This window comes from Meleagris gallopavo, chromosome 2 (genome assembly GCF_905368555.1).
Source record: "Meleagris gallopavo chromosome 2, MGAL_WU_HG_1.1, whole genome shotgun sequence".
Lineage (NCBI taxonomy): Eukaryota > Metazoa > Chordata > Aves > Galliformes > Phasianidae > Meleagris > Meleagris gallopavo.
This window is the reverse complement of record NC_139405.1, coordinates 106,680,115-106,699,594: the sequence shown is the minus strand read 5'-3', so window position 1 is coordinate 106,699,594 and position 19,480 is coordinate 106,680,115. Positions and strand designations below refer to the sequence as shown.

At 45.2% G+C, this 19,480-nt stretch overlaps 1 protein-coding gene across 1 annotated transcript; it reads left to right on the top strand.

The window, feature by feature from the left end:
* Positions 1 to 65: 65 nt before the first annotated feature.
* Positions 66 to 18,456, top strand: EFHC1 (EF-hand domain containing 1). Its single transcript, XM_003204639.5, has 11 exons — positions 66 to 220; positions 5,402 to 5,623; positions 7,086 to 7,373; positions 9,208 to 9,357; positions 10,956 to 11,148; positions 11,444 to 11,664; positions 12,977 to 13,117; positions 14,262 to 14,475; positions 14,722 to 14,869; positions 15,705 to 15,921; positions 17,897 to 18,456. The coding sequence occupies exons 1-11, from the start codon at positions 92 to 94 to the stop codon at positions 17,966 to 17,968; spliced, it is 1,995 nt and encodes a 664-aa protein (XP_003204687.3). The 5' UTR covers positions 66 to 91; the 3' UTR covers positions 17,969 to 18,456.
* Positions 18,457 to 19,480: the final 1,024 nt, after the last annotated feature.

Here is a 19,480-nt window from a genome sequence, read left to right as displayed (position 1 = left end):
GTTACCACGGCAACCCCTCTCCCTTTTGGTCACGGCGCAAGCGCGAAGTGCCGGCGTGGCTCAGTGCGCATGCGCCTTCTGTTTAGTGAGCATGCGCACTGAGGCGCACCGAGCGGTTGCTATGGAGACAGCGTCGCTGGAAGCGAGCGCAGCCGCCATGAGCTCGGAGCCGAGGCCGGGCCTGCCCTTCCTACCGGGCTGCTCCTTCAGGGAACCTATGGTGAGCAGCCCCTGGTCAGCCCAGCTCCCGGGAACCCTCGGCATCGGTGCCTCAGGCCCCTTCCATCCGGGGTACCCCCAATCCCTGCCTGGTCTTGCAGGTAGCCCTGCTAAAGGAGCCCTGTGAGGCCTCTGCACAGCCCAGCTGCTCCAGGGTCCTTTCAGTGAGCCGTGCCTGTCTGGTTCCCTTGGAAGCCTGGTGTCCCTGAGCACACTCCCAGGGAACCTGCTACTCCCTCAGACCCTTCTCTAACTCCCCAGGAGACCTGTTATCTCCAAATTCACCTTATATCTCCTCAAAGGCCTAGCCCAGTCAGCCTGCCGTTTGCCCAGACCACCTACTAATCCCCACGAAAGGTTGAGTCCCTCTTCAATTAACCTAAAATCCCTGGGGGAACTGGTATCCTATGAACACCTTATGCCCCAGCTCACCTGACATCCCTCGGGATATCTACTAAAGTGACTCTCAAAGGACTTGAGATCCTCGTAGATTCACCCAAGGCATCTGATACCCACTGAACTCTTTTCCTAGGGAAGCTGTTTTTTCCCAAAGCCAACAGCTGCCTGCTGAGCTCACTCCTTGGGGAACTGAACTCTATGAACCCACCTGCTTCCCCTGACCTCATCCACAGGAGCTCCCTGAGTTCTCCCAATGCAATTCCAAGTCTGTTCCCAGACAAGCAGATAGGGCTGAGCCCAGCCTCCTTGGTGCTTTTAAATTCATCCCCAAGATGCCATTGCATCTTGCATCTGATATCTCCTTAAACTGGCCTGCTAGCTTTGGAGAGTAAGGTTGCCCAAAACAGAACTACTATCTGCAAACTTAACCCTGGGAGATCTAGTACCCCTGAATCCATTCTTTAGTTGCCCTGCCAATTCATATGATACCCCAAGGGAAGCATTACTCCAAAACTGACTTTATAAACAGGCAGACCACTGTTTCTCTGAACCACTTCAGTTTTCTCAAATAGATATGTTCTGTTTCCTTCATGGCTCTGGGCAGCCTGGTCTGGTGGTTGATGACCCTGCACATAGCAGGGGATTGAAACTAGATGATCATTGGGGTCCTTTTCAACCCAGGCCATTCTATGATTCTGTGAGCCTACTTCTCATTCTGATACTGCCCTGAACCAAGACCCATATAGTCACCTGATGCTTCCATAAATGCCTTCCTCGTATCTCCTGGAGAATTTAATCCTTGATAGACAGTACGGAACTGATGCTGTGGAGCCTGAGAACTGAGTCTGTTCAGAGAACTGGTATCCCTCCACTGAACTGATACCATTGCAACCTCCAGGATTCTCAAGGAAGTGAGACTTCTCAGCTGTACTAATATTCCTTGGAAGAAATGGCTTCATCCTCTGCATTCGAATAGATACCTAAACAAGGAAGCAGCCTTTCCTTTTCCCCACTCCCAATGGTCAACAAGATGAGGATTTGATAACCCCCAATCCCCTCCCAGTATCATCTTGCAAAAGCAGTACCACAGGTGAAAAGTGATACTCCCCGAGTTCCTTCCAGTACTGTTCTGGAGCAGCTGACAACCCTGCACTTCCTTCTCCATGGGAAGTTAGTATTTCAGGTCTTGACACTGTAACTTAGCTTCAACTCAGTGCTATTATAATGGCAGTCTGAGAAACCAATGTCCTTGAATTTTCCTGACGGCTTCACTCAGAAGCAATGTTCACAACCTTCAGTAGGAAATGGATACACCTGGGCATGCTTGATGTCTTTGTAGAACTTAATAGTTTTAAGAGTGGGCTCCTCCATTTCCTCCCAGTAGAAAGACCCCAGTATGCTCTGGCATTGCAGGATAAGGAACATCATGCACTTGCATGTGATCCTTTATCATGGGCCATTCTCCACTGCAAAACAAACAAACAAACATCTTGGGGCAGTACTCTACATCTTTGATCCTCCTGTTGAAAACTAACCCTTCCGGAGCAAGCCCTTCCATATCTTCCTGATACTTCTTGTAGATCCTTCTCCAAAAAAGAAAGACCATTACACTAACCCAGTCCTTGCTTTGGGATCTGATAGGGTAAACCTTCTGAAGGGGTGGTGAGCCCTGCTGCAGGTCAATCAAAGTTGTTCTACCCATATCACTAACAGAGCCTCTTAACTTCCACTGTACAAATCCTAGTGGTGCCTTGCAGCACAATCACACTGTTTTCTAAGTCAGTGACGACTGAGTTTTCAACAGTAAATGGAGTCATTCACTCATAACAAATACTCTCAATTTTGCAGTTATAAAGGTTATCTCAGCATTATTCTCAGTAATGACTTGAAAATTTACAATGCAAATCTCTGCCCCTAGCGAAATATTATTTCTTCTATCAGCAAAACCCCACCTGTTTTAGTCATGTGAATGCTTCTACTGACATCAGTGGCACTGTGTGCAGAAGAAACACCCACAGGATTTAGCAGAGCAGATTGTTATTTTAGAGTAACTGGAAGTATTGCCCTATTGGTGATGTTTAAGGACATCTGGACTCCAGAAATGTCTTTGCACTGTTGCTCAGTGAGTGCTGTCACCTCACTTTGCCTCTGTGTTCCAGCCTATAAAATAGCCAGCATAATTCTTGTTTTTCATGTGGACTTGGAGACGTGCTGTAAGAAAACCTCTGCATTCAGATAAAATAGTTAGTTACTGGTTAGTGTTCAGATGCACTCTAAGGAACTGAGACCCTGGTAGGAGAAGCAGTGTTTCACAGAATCACAGAATCACAGAATGGCCAGGGTTGGAAGAGACCTCAAGGATCACGAAGCTCCAACTCCCTGCCACAGGCAGGGCCACCAACTTCCACATTTCAGAGCAGCCCAGGCTGCCCAGGGCCCCATCCAACCTGGCCTTGAACACCTCCAGGGATGGACGGGGCATCCACAGCCTCTCTGGGCAGCTGTTCCAGCACCTCACCACTCTCATGGTAAAGAACTTCCCCCTGACATCCAAACTAAATCTTCCCTCCTTCAACTTCAAACCATTTCCCCTCATCCTGCTGTTATCTACCCTTTCAAAGAGTTGATTCCCCTCCTGTTTGTAGGCTCCCTTTAGGTACTGAAAGGCTGCAATGAGGTCACCACAACCTTCTTTTCTCCAGGCTGAACAAGCCCAGCTCCCTCAGCCTGTCTTCATAGGGGAGGTGCTCCAGTCCCCTGATCATCTTTGTGGCTCCTCTGGACCCTCTCCAACAGCTCCCTGTCTTTTTTGTACTGGGGGCTCCAGACCTGGACACAGTACTGCAGAAGGGGCCTCAGAAGAGCAGAGTAGAGGGGGACAATCACCTCCCTGTCCCTGCTGGCCACCCCTCTTCTGATGGAGCCCAGGTGTTTGTATGAAACTCTGCAGACATGGCAAGAAATACTTAATTCAGTGGTATTTATCCAATATGGGCTGGCAGCAACTGAGATTAGGAGTTTACATTCTGGGTTTTCCCTTTCAGTTTTGCATTACTCACCTGATATTGTGAGATGTAGCCTGGCGTTCATGCCCTTAAAAGCCTGTGTGCTTCTGACAAGCACTGATATTGCCAATGTAAGGACAAACTTCTTGGTTTTCCTTTAATGTTATTCCCACAGCTTTCCCTTGGTATTTATTGAACAGGAAAGAATGGCAATCCTGTGGCAGGGCTGCTGTTTATGAAACATTCTGTTAACATGTCTCCAGTAAACTGTCTTGCTTTCACCTGAACGTGTTTTTCTAACTGCACTGCGAGATGTGTAGGATCAGCTCAGAGAGAAAACAGGCAATTACATGTAATTCAAGTGGGGCCTTGAAGGTATAAATAAGATTAGAGGCTTAACCATGGGGGGCGAGGGAGAGGGAGGAAGAGAAGTGGTTCACATGCCTGAGGTTGGACTGACTGCGAGTCTAAGTCTGGCAAAGGAGCTGAAGCTTTTTCCTTCAGGGCTAGAAATGCCTGCAATTCTGTTTGATTTGGCAAAACTCAAAGTAAAAGCAGAGACTTTATCATAGAATCATAGAATGGTTTGGGTTGGAAGGGACCCTTAAGATCATCCAGTTCCAATCCCCCTACTACAAGCAGGGACATCTCCCTCTAGACCAAGTTGCTCACAGCCCCATCCAGCCTGGTCTGGAATGCTTCCAGGGAGGAGGCAATGCTTCCAAGGGTGGCTCACGCTCGTGGACTCACAGTTTCTCCTGCTTTCCTTGTTACAAGTGCAGAAAGTGGGACCAGCCAGCCACACTGCTGTTCCAGATGCTTTCAACAGCAGATGTGGGCTGTACTGCAAGCTGAGTAGCCTCCTGCCAGCCAAGTCCAATCCTCCTCTTCAGCAGGGAAGAACACAACTGGGCAGACAGAGCCACGTCCTGTTCACAGCTCTGATGCTTTCTTCTGTGCCCATAAGCAAAGCGGGGACCTTCCTGTGGCAGGTGGATAATTATTTCACTTGCAGAACGGCTTGATAGCTGACATGAAGCAGATAGCAAAGACAGGAAAGGGCTCTAAGAAGGTCAAAACCAAGAATAAACCAACAAAGCTAAAAATAACAGGAGAATCCTATCGTCAGTGTTGTACAGTGCTCACAGAAACAGAATTCTGTTTGTCATAATGGGTTTCTCATGGATCTGTTATAGGACCTTACTCTGTGGTTGTGGTTTATTACATGCAGACCCTTACATAAGTTGTGGGGAGAACTGATATGCTTCAGTGTGTTTCCTAATTCCAGTTCTGGAAGCATGACACACCTTGACTTAACGCAGCAAGGGAAATCCTGTGAAATCCCCAGGAGAGGTTTAACAAAACAGCAACAGAAAGCACAGAAGGTGCACAGCTATCCTCATGCAATAGTCAAGGGAGCATCATAGGGCATAACAGAGTGAGGTCCCTTGGAGCTTTGCACTGCTGTAGCACAGAGTAGGGAACAAAAGGTTTGTGAGATAAATACTAAGGCAGATCAAGTGCAGTTACCCCATTCTGGACACTGAGTCTTGTGGTAAGCCTGTGCCAGCACAAGGATTTGAGTTGACTCTGATGCTTTGTTCCTCCAGTCACTTACTGTTTATTCAGCCTTCTTGATCTAAGCATTAAGTAACTGCTGCATTAGGTTATAATAAATCACTGTGGAGGATATCAAACTGTCACTGTTTTTCTGTGCTTTCAGTAGCAATATCTACTAAGTGCGTGTAGGATTTTAACAGCTGGATTTTCTTCCACAGAAAACATCCTTTCATCGCTCGCAGACATTGGGCTACAAAAATGGGTTTGCCTTTTCTCGGCTGCCAACAGTGGGGATCGGCGGGGAGCGACTGTATGTGAATCAGCCTTCTCAAGCTGAATTAGATGAATTATCCAACACAGGACCCACGCTGACCTATGGGCGAGCCAAGAAGGCTCCTCCTTCAGGCTTCATTCCAACACACGTGGCTTTTGACAAAAAGGTATAAAGAAGTTTATTCCAGGAATATCGGCTGGCTGAGTTCGGAGACATAAACAGTCAGCTCCAGGGTTCACGGGACAGCGTACAGCAGTTTTCAGATGCCATAGCCCTTAGTCAGAGACAGCTGAACCCCAGTCTGAAAGAGGCTTTCTTTGCTCAGGAGGAGGATTATAATACATAAACGATGTAAGACATTCCCTGCGAGTTACGCCGGAGCATTTCCAGCAGGAGTTTGAAAAGAAATTTGATTAATTCTGAAAAGCTTCAGTTTATAACCATTGCCCTGTAAAACACAGCCTTCCCTCCTGCATTTCCAAAAGTGTATTGAGGTTGTAACTGTGCTTGAACTCTGAAGTCTCTCTGCACTGGAGTTCCTGCTGGACTGTCTAGCTTTGGTCTATCTATATATGCTCATGCTTGTCACCACAGCATGTTAGAGCCTGCTGCTCCAGCTTTACTTCCTGCATTAAATCATGGTGATCCTATCAGACTAGGAGGTGGCTCTGTGTCTGCAATCCTGAGCTGACCCTCACTTTTAACATGCTGGTTGCACAGACTGCAGCTGCAGCCAGAAAAGTCCCTGCAGGGCGTGAAAGGCTCAGCAGCCCTGAGCACATGCAGGGGTTGCACCCTGCCAGGCAGGTCTGGAAAGACAACCCATCTGGGAGACAGGGTGGGGGACAGACGTCCTGTGTTAGTTACTGCTTCAGGGGCCATTCTTTCAAAGTAAGGTAAATGTTGCTATTTCAATGTCAGATACTTCCCTGTCCTTTCATTCAAACTGTAGTAGTAGCTACTTGATTACATAGGTCAGTGGGCTGATGTAGGCTGGGCATGCAAGGCTTGATTACCCACCTACATCCTCTTAGAAGCAATGAATGCTCTTGAAGGCAATATTCCTTGTCCTTTCATTCACGGGACTGAGAGTGACTGGCTTTTGGCAGAGTATACAGTGTGCGTTTCCTCTGTGTCCTGATTTCTTTCCTTGTTCCTCCAGAACAGATTGCCTCTTCCTGCCTGTGCTGCATAGATGTGAGTTCAAATGAACAATACAGGTCCAAAAAACCACAAATGTCATCAAACTGTTAACTAAAATCACCAGCATTTTGCAGAGCCTTGAAAGAAAGTCAGATATATCTGCAAACTAAATACTGACAGTAACCAAGCACTAGTTAGTAGGTAAAATAGCAGATGATCATGGAGAAAATAAAGTACTGTATTTATGACAAGTGCATAAGTGCAACCAAACTTAGAGAAAGCGAATGTTGATGAAAGCCCTCATGAAGCCTCCATCATCAGTCACGGATTGGGCTAACAGTTGGCTTGGATGATTTTATAGATTACAATCCAGTAATTTTTCACTGCCAAAGCCCATTGCAAGTACATTCTTTGGATTAATGGACTAACCGTGGTGTTCAATCTGTTTCTTTCTCTCTCCCTATGGGATCTTGTCCCCATGGCAGGTTTTGAAGTTTGATGCCTATTTCCAGGAAGATGTTCCTCTCTCTACAGAAGAGCATTCCCGTATTCGCCAAGTGGGTATCTATTACTATTTGGAAGATGACACCATATCTGTCATCGAGCCTGTTGTGAAGAACTCTGGTATTCCTCAAGGCAAACTTATCAGACGTCATCGCGTGCCCAAGAATGACCAAGGGGATCATTACCACTGGAAGGATCTGAATCGAGGCATCAACATCACCATGTATGGCAGAACATACCGCATCGTTGACTGTGACCCATTCACACAGGTGAGTTCCTTTTATGGAGAAACTGATATGAAGGATCCCAGGAGTTTCATGAGGCGAGATCTGTTAGAATCTAGTCTGGTATTCTCTATCTGTAGCTCTCACACTGAGATTGCTTGTGATCTTTCATTTTACATTTTGTGGAGACTTCTTTCCTCATAACAATAGGTATTTCAAGGTACAATATTTGCATTGAGCACAGTTACTGTTTAGTACTTCTGCACCATTCTCTGTCCTGAAGACTGCACCCTACAGTACAAATCCTAAGGTTGTTTCTGGGTTAGGAGAATTGGTTTAATTAACTTCTATCTGTACAACGGTTTAGATGTTTAGAGTCCTGATGAACCATTGTGCATACACAAGAGGGAAATTACTGATCTTAATTATTTTCCAGCTTAATAGTCCTCTGATAAGAATAGGGGACGGGAATGCTGTCGGCATTTGTTTGCAACAAACCAGAACAACAGGCATAGTCAGTGGATTTAGAATCATAATATAAACTGACCTAAGACTGCTTATTCATTGCCTGTTTTTTATTCCTAGCTATTTCTGTACCGGTTACATTAAATCACAACAACACAGTAACTAATAGTAACATATACCAATATACTGGTATTCTTTTAGACTGTCCCCAGTGCAACCTGGGCTCTGGCCAATCCCTATTCTTTCAAGCAATTCCCAGGATCAGTTCAAGAGTTTGAGCATTCCAGGGACCATTCCCAATAGATGAGTTCCATGCAGCCAACTTGTTCTGGAGGCTGAGTGAGTTTAGATACGGGCTGATCCTTGCCAGTTGGCTTCAGTGCCCAGGAATGTTCCCAATCATGTAATATGTGAGTACATACGTATTTGCTGAGTGCATGTGGGATCTGCTCTGCTGGAACTAGATGACTGTTAAAGTCAGTTGACATCAGATGAAGATCTGGTTCTCCTGCTAACGTTGGTTATTTGATGGAAAACATGGCATGAGCTATGTGGTCTACATTGCAAGGCCACCAGTCTACTTATCATCAACTGGCATGCCCTAGATCAGAGCCTGAAAGTGTAAACCTGCTCTGTAAGTCTTCAGGGTGATCTCACATGCCCATTGGAGATGTTTGCATAGGTGCTTCCCAGGCTGGATATTTTCACAGGCCACATCCCAAGGCCAAACAGGGAAGAAGTCCATTGACTTCTGTGGTTGTTTTCAGTGACTGAGGTGGATGCACAAGTAATACCCTAGAGTTTGTTTATGCATCTAAGGCAAGTCAAAAATCCCTTTATAAACAAACAGATTGCCCTCTTTCTGTGGGAAATGTGCTTCTCCTGGCAGATGAACTAAAGCTGCTACTCTGGACAAATATCCTTCTGGTCAGAGGAGCCTTGGAGGGTCTGGTGTGGGTCACACAAACTTCCAGTGTCTGATAGAATGGAGAACACTGATCTCTTGCAAATTTGGACTGCCTACATCCATGGTTATGTACTAATCTAATCTTTTTAATTCACATAGAAGAGACCAACCTGATTGTTATTCTCCATGTAATGCCCCAAGGCAAGGAAAATTGTACTCAAGTAGAATTGGACTGAGGATGTTGGGGGCAGGACTGCCCTGCATAATGGAAGGGCAGACAAAGCTTAAAAACGGCTTAAAAAGAAACATCTTAGTTGTCCCCTGTTGTCTTTGCTATTGAAATGAACTAAAACCCCTGCAGCCTGGTGAGCTATGCAGAATGAATTTGCAGTGTTCTGGCAACACTCATCTCAGCCAACCTGTAATCTCTGATCTTCAGATACCTTCAGCCCATCTTTTATCTTCAGAACTCAAGTCAGCAATTAATACATCAGATGACTTTCGTAGGTATTCCTGGAGAGCCAAGGAATTGAACTGAACCCTCCAGAGAAAATGGTTTTTGATCCTTACACAGAACTGCGTCGGATGCCCATGCGAATGTACATCACACCATCAGATTTTGACCAACTCAAACAATTTCTGACTTATGACAAGCAGGTGAGTGATCTGGCAGTGATCATCTATATGTGTCACAGAAACCTACATCTTGTGAGTGCCTGAAAGATGTCGGTCCACTGGACAGACTCCAGATTTGCTCCTTTTTTTTGCATTTGTGAGAAACAAAATATTTTATCTTTTTGTTCAAGTTTGTGCCTTGGAAGCAGTTTCTCCTTGGACTGCAGAGCCCATTCTAAAGATCCTCCATTTCTTTCTTGCTCTCTGTTGTGATGACATAGGATACCTGCCTTGAAAAGTTAGCAGACCAGGCCAGATGTTATTCTATTGGAAATGGGTATGCTACATTCTCCCAAAACATTGAAGTGTGGTGCTAGAGTGAACTGCTTCAGATAAATGCAAATGCCAGTCGCTCTGACTGCATTCTCCCTGTGCACACAGTTGACTAACACTCTTCTTCCTGCTTATCCTTCTTCTTTTCATCATCTAACAATGGTGTAAGAAATCCTATAGACCACCCTAGAGTAGTAAATACAACAGGACTCAATGTTAATGACTGTTTATATGGGTTGATAGTGATAGAACAAGGGGAAATGGTTTTAAATTAAGACAGGGAAGGTTTAGGTTAGATACTAGGAGGAAGTTTTCCCCCCAGAGGGTGGTGAGGCACTGGAACAGGTTGCCCAAGGAGGTTGTGGATGCCCCATCCCTGCAGGCATTCAAGGCCAGGCTGGATGTGGCTCTGTGCAGCCTGGTCTGCTGGTTGGTGACCCTGCACACAGCAGGGGGTTGGAACTGGATGATCTTTGACGTCCTTTTCAACTCTGACTATCAATCAAACAGTTACTGGACATCAGCTGGGTATTACCATAGGCCAGAATCATATCCAGTTGCTGTTTTGGATATGGTTGCCTTGTTTTGAGGAAGGCAAGCAGTTTTACTGTTTGGATGTAAGCTAGACTATGCTAGCTGTCTTACTGATAGTTTAGCCTTAATGACTCAAGTCTGGGCCAACTTCTTGGAAGCTGTTGGATGACCTGTTTAGGAGCTGCACCTTGGGAAACTCTTGAACTGTTCCACTATGTGCAGCAATCCCAAAACAGTAGGTGATGGACTTGGAAGCATTGCAGTGTGAGATGTTTGATTTCCGTGCCATTATAGAATAGAATCATAGAATCATAGAATGGCCTGGGTTGAAAAGGACCACAATGATCATCTAGTTTCAACCCCCCTGCTATGTGCAGGGTTGTCAACCAGCAGACCAGGCTGCCCAGAGCCACATCCTGCCTGGATTAAAACAAGACGTTTTCTATAGACAGAAGTGAGATGGGGTCTAGCGTGAATGCAGTATCCTCAGAATAACTACAGACATATCCCTCTGCCTTTGGTAGAGAATTGGCCATGAAACCTCAATATTTGCCACGAAACCTTCAAAATTAGATTCCACTTCACTTTATTAAGTTTCATTATAAAAATCCCAGTGCTCACAGTACAAGGGCTTGGTTCTTCTGTACTTGGCAGAGAAGACTGCGGAGTTACTTCCAATCACCCGTCCTATTTTAGCCAAAATCGTTTGGACAAAGCACTTAGTAATTCTAATCCATGTTTGTTTTTTGCTGTCTGTTTTTTATCCACCTCAGGTCCTTCGTTTCTATGCCATGTGGGATGACACGAACAGCATGTTTGGTGAGAATCGGCCTTACGTCATCCATTACTACTTGGCAGACGACACAGTGGAGGTTCGGGAAGTCCACAAGCCCAATGATGGCAGAGACCCATTCCCAGTACTCATAAAACGCCAACGCTTGCCAAAAACCTTTGTGGACAAGAAAAGTAAGTTTAGAGCAGCCAGCACGTCTGTCTGTGCTAAAGTGCCTTGGTGGGTGAAAGTAGATGTGGAAACTGTGTTAGAGGTACAGCAATTCAAGAGCTGCAGGTGTCCTCAGTTTTTGGCCAAAGGAGTATTCTTTCAGTGATCACTGAAGTCTATATTCTGAGAAGCAGAGCACTACCAGCAGCTCTCTGGAGATTTTTATACAGCTTTCTTTTGTATACCTTTTCACTGAGAAATATTAACATTTATCTGATTACTTATTTTTTTTTTCCCCTTTTGCTCCCTTGTCCTTAGAGACCTTCCCAAGCTGTGTGCTGGAAATCTCTGATCAGGAGGTACTTGAGTGGTACACAGCTAAAGATTTTGCTGTTGGCAAACCTACCACCCTCCTTGGACGCACGTTCTTCATCTACGATTGCGATGAGTTCACACGTAACTTCTATCGTGACAAATTTGGCATCACAGACTTCCAGCCAGTAGAGATAAAGAAGAAACCACCTGAGGAAGTACCACAGGTACTATAAGCAGTTTTGAAAGGAAGAGAGGGAAATCTGCAGTCCATGTATGCTCTGATAGGAAAGTATAGTTTCTTCTTAAAGAAAAGAGCAAGTCAAAGAGTAAGTCAAAGAAAGCTAAGAGTTAAATTAAAGAGCAACTTGAGAAATCATAGTATCATAGATCCATTTGAGTTGGAAGGGACCCTTAAAGGCCATCTGTCCCACTCCCTGCACTGAATAGAGACACCCACAGCTCCATCAGTGCTCAGAGCCCTGTCCAGCCTGACCTTGGCTGTCTGCAAGAATGAGGCACCACAGTTTCTGGGCAACCTGTGCCAGTGCTTCACCAGCTTTATCATAAGAAACTTTTTCCTTATACCCAGTCTAAATTTCCCCTCTTTTAGTTTGAAATCATACCCCCTTTTCCTATCACAACAGACCCTGTTAAAGAGTCTGTCCCCTTCTTTCTTACACTCCTCCTTTACACACTGACAGGCTGCTCTCAGGTCTTCCTATAGCCTTCCCTTCTCCAGGCTGCACAGCCCCAGTTCTCTCAGCCTGTGCTCATAGGAGAGCTGTTCCATCCCTGGGATCATTTTTTGGGGGTCCTCTCTGGATGCTCTCCAACAGGTCCACATCTCTCCTGTACTGAGGACTCTACAATGGGATGCAGTACTCACAGAAGGCAAGGCAAGGATGGACAGTCAAATTAATATGAAATTGAAAGTCAAAATGTTAATTTTTAGTAATGTAAAGGACAGAACTGGCACTCTGACTATGCCTATACTAGAAAATGATATGTCAGGGTTTGTCTTCTGGCTGCGAAGTGAACAGGAATGGTCTGGCTGCAGTCACTAACCTCTATCTCACTTCTCCAAAAAAGAGTTGCTGAGTCCCAAAAGCCTATTGGAGATGGTCACTGCCCATGTTACCTCCGAAGGAATGGAATGGAGTGTTAGCTTGCCCAGTCCACAGACATGATGGAGCTTAGGTTAATAGTATAACCACACAGATGATTGAGTTCCTGTACACAGGAAGGGTTAGTTACCAGTTTACCCCTAGTCTCTTTATTCAGAAAAACTACCTGGCTTTCTGATGTTGAGGTTTTCTTAGCTCTTACATAATATTTATATAAATGAGAGATATGGATCCAACACATGGCTGGTCTAGAGCATTTCTGCTGGGCAGGATGTCACAGCTGTTGGCACCTGGCAACAGAAGAAGTCTTTTCAAACAGACGCTTTCTTATAAGCGTCTATTTGCAAATATTGCAAATATTTTTGTGTTCTTTGTTTCAGCTCTTTCTACTTGGTATCCCCTCTGACTGCAGGTAATTCCTCCGTATAATGGTTACGGCTTCCTCGAAGACTCCCTTCAGAACTGCTATTCTCTATTTCCAAAGCCTCCCCGGAAAGATGTAATTAAAATGCTAGAGAATGACCACAAAGTGCTGCGATACAAGGTAGCCCTGGTAAGTCCTTTCCTTGATATTATGCACGTATCAGCTCATGTTGCAGAGTTAGAAGAATGGCAGAAACCTACTGCTCAAATAGGGCTAGTAGCAAATGTTCTTCTGTGCTGGTGGGTCAAGAAATAAGGAGCACATGACCCTTAGGAGATCCCATTGGGTTATTGTGTGCTTGCTGTGATAATTAGTGGCATGAAAAGGTAGGAGGGAAAAAAAAAAAACAGCAAGGCCAGGCAGTGTAAAATAGCTGTGCTACAAAACCACAGCCATTTATGGAAAAACTCCCACTGACATCAGCACGTGACAGATGGCCCTAATTGAAACAGCATTGCAGCTGGGCTCTGTGCCTCTGCCTGCCTCCAGCTGCTGCCACAAGCATGAGCTTGCTGTCTGGATCCCAGCACCTGTCCTTCTCCAGGCTCGTCCCAGCTGCAGCAGCCCGCAAGGGGCTGTGCTGGCAGAGCAGCCAGGCGTCGGTGTAGAAGCAGGGGAGTCCACAGGGATGGTGCTTTCCATCCACAGCAACAGTGTTCAGGCTTTGGCCTTTGTACCAGCTTTGCAGCTGGTTTATGCAAGGAACCTCTGGCACGTCTAGCAACAGCGATGGCATTTCCTGTGCTGCCTGGTGCCTGCCCTCTCCAAACACTCAGAGTGAATAAGGGTTGATTTCTTTTCCCTATTGTGCAGGAGTTCCTAAAGGTCACAGCTGATGAGTTCAGATCAACTTTATTTTAAACTAAGTAAGTAAAACCAATGGTGTGTCAGGAGTGTCTTCCTGTGAGTAAGAGCTGAAAGCAGCACCAACCCCTCTCAGGCAATCATTAAAATTAAATATATAACCTTAATACTAAACTTTACAGCCAGCCTTCCTCTGCATGATGAATCATTCCATATAGGATATTCCTTTCTCTTGGATTACTCAGTCTGGAAATACTGAATGCTGTTAGTCACTGCAGCCCAAATTCTGCTTCTGTTAGCCTGACTAGAGCAAGTAAGCTTTGAAATTCAGGTATTTAATGCTGTTACCCTATGACATTGTATATGCAATTTGTTCCTGTTCAGTTTTACTCAGCTAGAAAAAAAAAAAAGTTATCAACTCTGGGCATGGTTCAAATGTTCTTTTCCAAAGCCACTGCATTTCCTCTAGGAATCACCAAACCCTGTGGATGCAAAGCGTCGCTTCATCCTCTCTTATTTCCTCTCCAATGATATGATCAGCATCTATGAACCACCAGTCCGTAACTCTGGCATCATTGGAGGCAAATACTTAGGAAAGACCAGAGTTGCCAAACCAGGCTCTTCTACAGAGAATGCTGTGTACTATGGGCCCGCTGACCTCACCATTGGTTCTACCATTGAAGGTAAGATCCAGTCTGGCTTGATAATACTCTCTGAGCGCTGGCTTTCACTGCCTGATCTGTCATTTATTGCATAGACAGCATATATACCTTCCATCATTTGAAAGATCTGTACCTTCTGGATCTCACTGCTGTTCAGTTTGCAGGTCACCTGCTGGTGTGAATTGATGTAACTGTTATTGTCAGTGTGTGGACCATAGACATAATTAGGAAAATAGATACATTCTTGCTTTAATACCTCTCCCACAGTGTTTGGCCACAGGTTTGTTATCACTGATGCTGATGAATACGTGCTCAATTATATGGAAAGCAATGCAGAAAGTTTTCCTGCGACAACGCTACAGTCCATGAGGGATCATTTTCACCCACGGCAGGTGGTGGAGGAGACTGCCAAAAGGTAGGCTTCAAAGGATGGCATACGGAGCTAAGTGAGACTCGGGGCTGACAACTAAGGGGATTTCCAGCAGCTTCCGTGGGCTCCAGTTTGCTGTCTAGTGGCTGCTCAGTTGATTATTCAGCTCCAAGAATGTGTCTGAACAGATACAGCGGGTGATCAAGAGTGTGCAATATCATGTCATGGCTGTCGCTGACCCAAAAATCTTGTGGGACAGCTCTGGCTCAGCAGCAGAGACACCTTCAGGGGAATGAATGCAGTCATCTTTTTCCAAAAGGGAGCAGTAAACTGTGATAGGTGCTGCTAACAGTAACTTCATGAGCTATCATCTGGTTGCAGGCTCAGAGGAGGGTTGGTGGATTCGTTTTCACTTTTGCTCTGGCTCTCAGCCTGTCACAAGCCTAGACATCATCCCCTTTTTTAGCTGTCTGTCTGGACCCACTTTAGTCCACCTAGTAACAGTCCTGAAACCTCAGGACACCTTTTAGAGTCAGTTTGGGGAAGTTCCGAGGCACTGGTTGAAACTTAAGCTGCATGCAGTTCCTGGGACCATATAAAACACACAAGCAAACCCTCCTTGTTCCAAAGTATTTGGTGCACAAGACAAATGTCATGCAGACAGAAAGCAGTTCCCCTAGTGTCCAATATCAGGATTTAGCTTCATCTGTAAGTTCAATCTGAGATGAGCTTGCCATAAAAAACAAACACCCTAGAAGCCTGCTGTGTATTCAGAAATACAGCCTGGGCAGCCATGGGGGGCAGCCAGCACAAAAACATCACAGTAGGACTGTAAGAAGTAACTTTTGCATGAAATTCTATTTTCTCTTTCCTTCTACAGTGATGTCCCTGCTCCAGGGACCAGCAAGCAGGAACTGGATGAACTAATTGCACGGGTTCAGGAAGAGCTGAAGCTCCATAACTACTTGAACTACAGCAACATTCGGGAGGCATTACTTCGTTGTGACAAGGATGAGTCTGGTTTCCTCAACAAAGCAAAATTTTTATCTGTTTGTGACAGCCTGAAAGTGCCAACCAGCGCCGTTCTGGTTAACAAGGTCAGAAGGAAGGGGTGCTGTGCATATTGAATTTCACCCCCTGTAGTGTTCTGAAAGATGTCTTTTACAAACCAACCCAATCCAAGCTGAATTAACAGCCATTCTGTCCTACAGAGGGGAACAGCTCCAAGAAAAGGGCGAAAGAATCCCAATTCAGAAAGGCTTCTGAGCTGTTGGACTGAACCTTTCTCTTAAAGGAGGAAGTAACAATTCTTGTTCTTTACGTAATGCAGGTTGTCCCCAGCATGTTATGAAAGGCTTGGTCAAGCTTTAGAGATGAGCAGAAGAGGAGTTTGTAAATTGTGATGGAGATGAAGCATAGGTTCCTGGGAAGCTACTGAGTGTTGTGACTTAGGGACACCTGGGCATGAGTAGAGATGACACTGAGATGCTTAGGGGATCACCCTTATGAAAGCTTAGACACATTGTGAATTTAACAGCAGCTGAATTGAAGATTTGAGAACTAAGTGTTTTACAAAGAAAAAAATAATCATAACCATCACAAACTCTTTCCACATTTATCTGGCAGCCTGATCACGCTGTGGGAAGTCAGCCTACGATCCATCTTTCTGCAGGTTATAGCATTTGTGCCCATTTGCTGAAGTTCAGTGCTGTCAGTTCAGTTCAGTACCGCCATATTTCAGGCCCCCTGTGGCCACTAAGTTAACCCAAGTGAAGCAGAGGCTTGCTGGGCACCGTGAGTGAAAGCACATGGAGATCAGTCTGCCTAAGAGAAAACGTGAGAGAAACTGCAACAAAAAGTTCCTGCAGAGGGAAGGGAGAATGCTTCCAGCAACATGACTGCCAAGGATGCTTTCTTAGCATAAAGTGATATATAATAGATTAGGGGCCAGTAAAGGCAGACTCACGCTTTAAAGAAACCCAGGAACCAGAGAGAGTATTGCCCCCGATAGAAAAACATGTTCTAACACAGCTCAACAGTCTGTGAGCATCACAGACATCATTAGAAAGGTGCATCACGCACAGGTGATGTCTCTGAATGTGCACTGAGTGCACTGAGGCCTTTGGCCAGCACCCATCCTTGCTGTACCAGAGTCCACTGGAGATCCCTTTGCCTTGAGGAACTAGCTGGTGACTGCTCCTTCTTCTCTCATGCCAACAATTGGAGTCAAAGCAGAAAGTCTGTAATAACTGAGCTCAAACCTTGTGTATGAATCTCCATCTAGACCTTGGCACTAAAAGCATCTCTCTTGAAATCTTAATAAGAACGTGCCCAGAGCTCACAGGAGCATGACAGCACTGTAAATGAAACATATGGCAGATGGTTAACTACTGTGTGGCCTGGAGAGGAGCACAGCTGTCAGTCACACAAGAGCAAACCTAGTAAATCTGTCTCCAGGCGACAAGGGGAAGAAGAATCCTTTCAAGGAACTCTGATATTAGACCTTTTCCATCTCCCTGGGTGTCAGAAGGAGATTAGTTATGCAATTAAGGAAACAAAAGCCTTCTTTCTTCCCCTTAAGCATACAAAGGCTATAGCTCTGTAACACAATGCACGGTCAGGCATGGATACCAGAACTGGTTCATTAGCAAGGCTGTCACTGAGCTCAATTATCTGTGTCTCCACTTGATGCCATGTGCAACATACCAAAGAGACACCAGCAAACTGTGCCTGTGCAGATGCGGGGCCTCCATCCTGCTTCTGGCAGGGATTTCTACGAGGTTTCTGTAAGATGTGCTGTGGCCTTTGCCAATCTTTGGCTACAGTTCAGTTTTTTGTGGCTCTGTTGTCACTGTGGTGACACTTAGAGGGCAAACCCTAACAGTTTAACTCTTGTCCTTGTATAGGTTAGTGTCATCTGTAGGCACTCAAGTTTACCTGTGATTCAGGACTACAGAGCCAGTCCGCTCTTCTGCTCTGTCACATAGAGAATACCTCGGGCACTTTTCCTTACAAAAACATGTTTGCAGGTTCCTTCAACTCTTTCTGGCATTGCTTCTTTTTTCCCCCCAGCTGATTGACCTGTGCTGCTGTGGAGATGACAAGATAAACTACCGTGACTTCCTTAGAGCCTTCCCCTCGTGATCCTCACCTAGAAGCTGAAGCACAAGACAAGCAGTAACATCTTTAGCTGAGCTGACTGTGAGACCTCACACTTCAAAAAGGATACTCTGGTTTTTTACCTTTGCTTCTTTTCCTCTCTCCCTTCCCTCCTTCATAATTTCACCCTCACTTCGTTAACTTTTTACATTCCCAACCTACTCCTGCCGTTTTTGCTGCCACCAAATTCAACCTCCTAACTGCTGAATATTGAAATGAAACCCACAGGAAAAAAGAAATGTTTTGGAGAACCACAGCCAGGTTCTTCTACTGATCTCTCAACTTTTTAATGCTGTACGGCAAGGCTTGCTGGAGCTAATGCCTGGAGTGACAAGCATCTAGATTTCATACAGAGTTGAAAAGGGCCTGCAGTGAAGACTGCCAGTTTAAATTTTTATTTACATTGCAAGAAGACCTAAGAGCTCTGTCAGAAACCACAATAAATGCATGCTTGCTAGTGTGACTGTAAGAAAGTTATGCATGGCTGCTATAAAAGTGTTAAAAAGTATGCTTTAAATAAATGTACCTCAATGGCTAGAATAGCTAAGGATTAAAGTAAGAAGAAAAAAAAACAAACCACCACCACAAAGCCAATTCTGATTCTGGCTTTACTTGAAATGGAGTAGTAGTTTTGCTCTCACATATCTCATGGAAATTGCAGGGTCTGTACACAGATGTGCTGACAGCAGCTTTGCATTTTTTAACAAAGGGTTGGGAGAAAGGTTTTAGAACTGAGATTATATCTAAGCCCAGCTCATACAACCTGTCATCTTACAGGATAGGTCCAGTGAAAAGGAAAAACTAACCGTTGGCATAGCAGTAGGGCTATGACACTTCTGCTCAGACTGCTCATCCCTCTGTGAAAGGAAACATGGCAGGAACCTTCTCAGCCCAGCTGACACCTGCCAGGTATTGCCACTGAGGCAAAGGGCAGCTATCATGCACACAGAGAACAAAATGCTTATTTAACTCAGCTTTTTGTGCTGTGGGTTCCCACTTCCACTGCCTTCCCCTTGTTCAGGAAAGGTCACTGCTCTTCCCTTCTGGGCCCATTTTGTGCTGCTCTTCTCTCTGACTGAGAGTTGTTAAAGCAATCTCAGGTCCATCTCAGATTTCAAAGCATGGCTTGGCGTTGTATGAGATACCTTCCAAGCAGCAGCTGCAAAAGACTAACTTCTAACAGCCACCCTAAACAGCTTCTCCAGAGGCCCAAGAACTTGCAGATGAAATTATGGGAGCTATAGACTGTAGAAAAGAAAGTGAGAATTTGTTTTCTGCACATGCTATGAAAGCTGTAACCTAATACTTAAGCAAACCATGCAGCATGCCTAGGGCCAGCTGCAGAAAGCATACAATCGAGCTCACTAGAAACTATGCACCTAAACCACATCAAATGAATCATATCCTACAAATGCCCATATCCTCCACTCCCAGCAAGCGAGGCAGCCACTGATGACTAAATCAGAAGCAGCTGCCCATGCTGTAGGCATGGGAAAT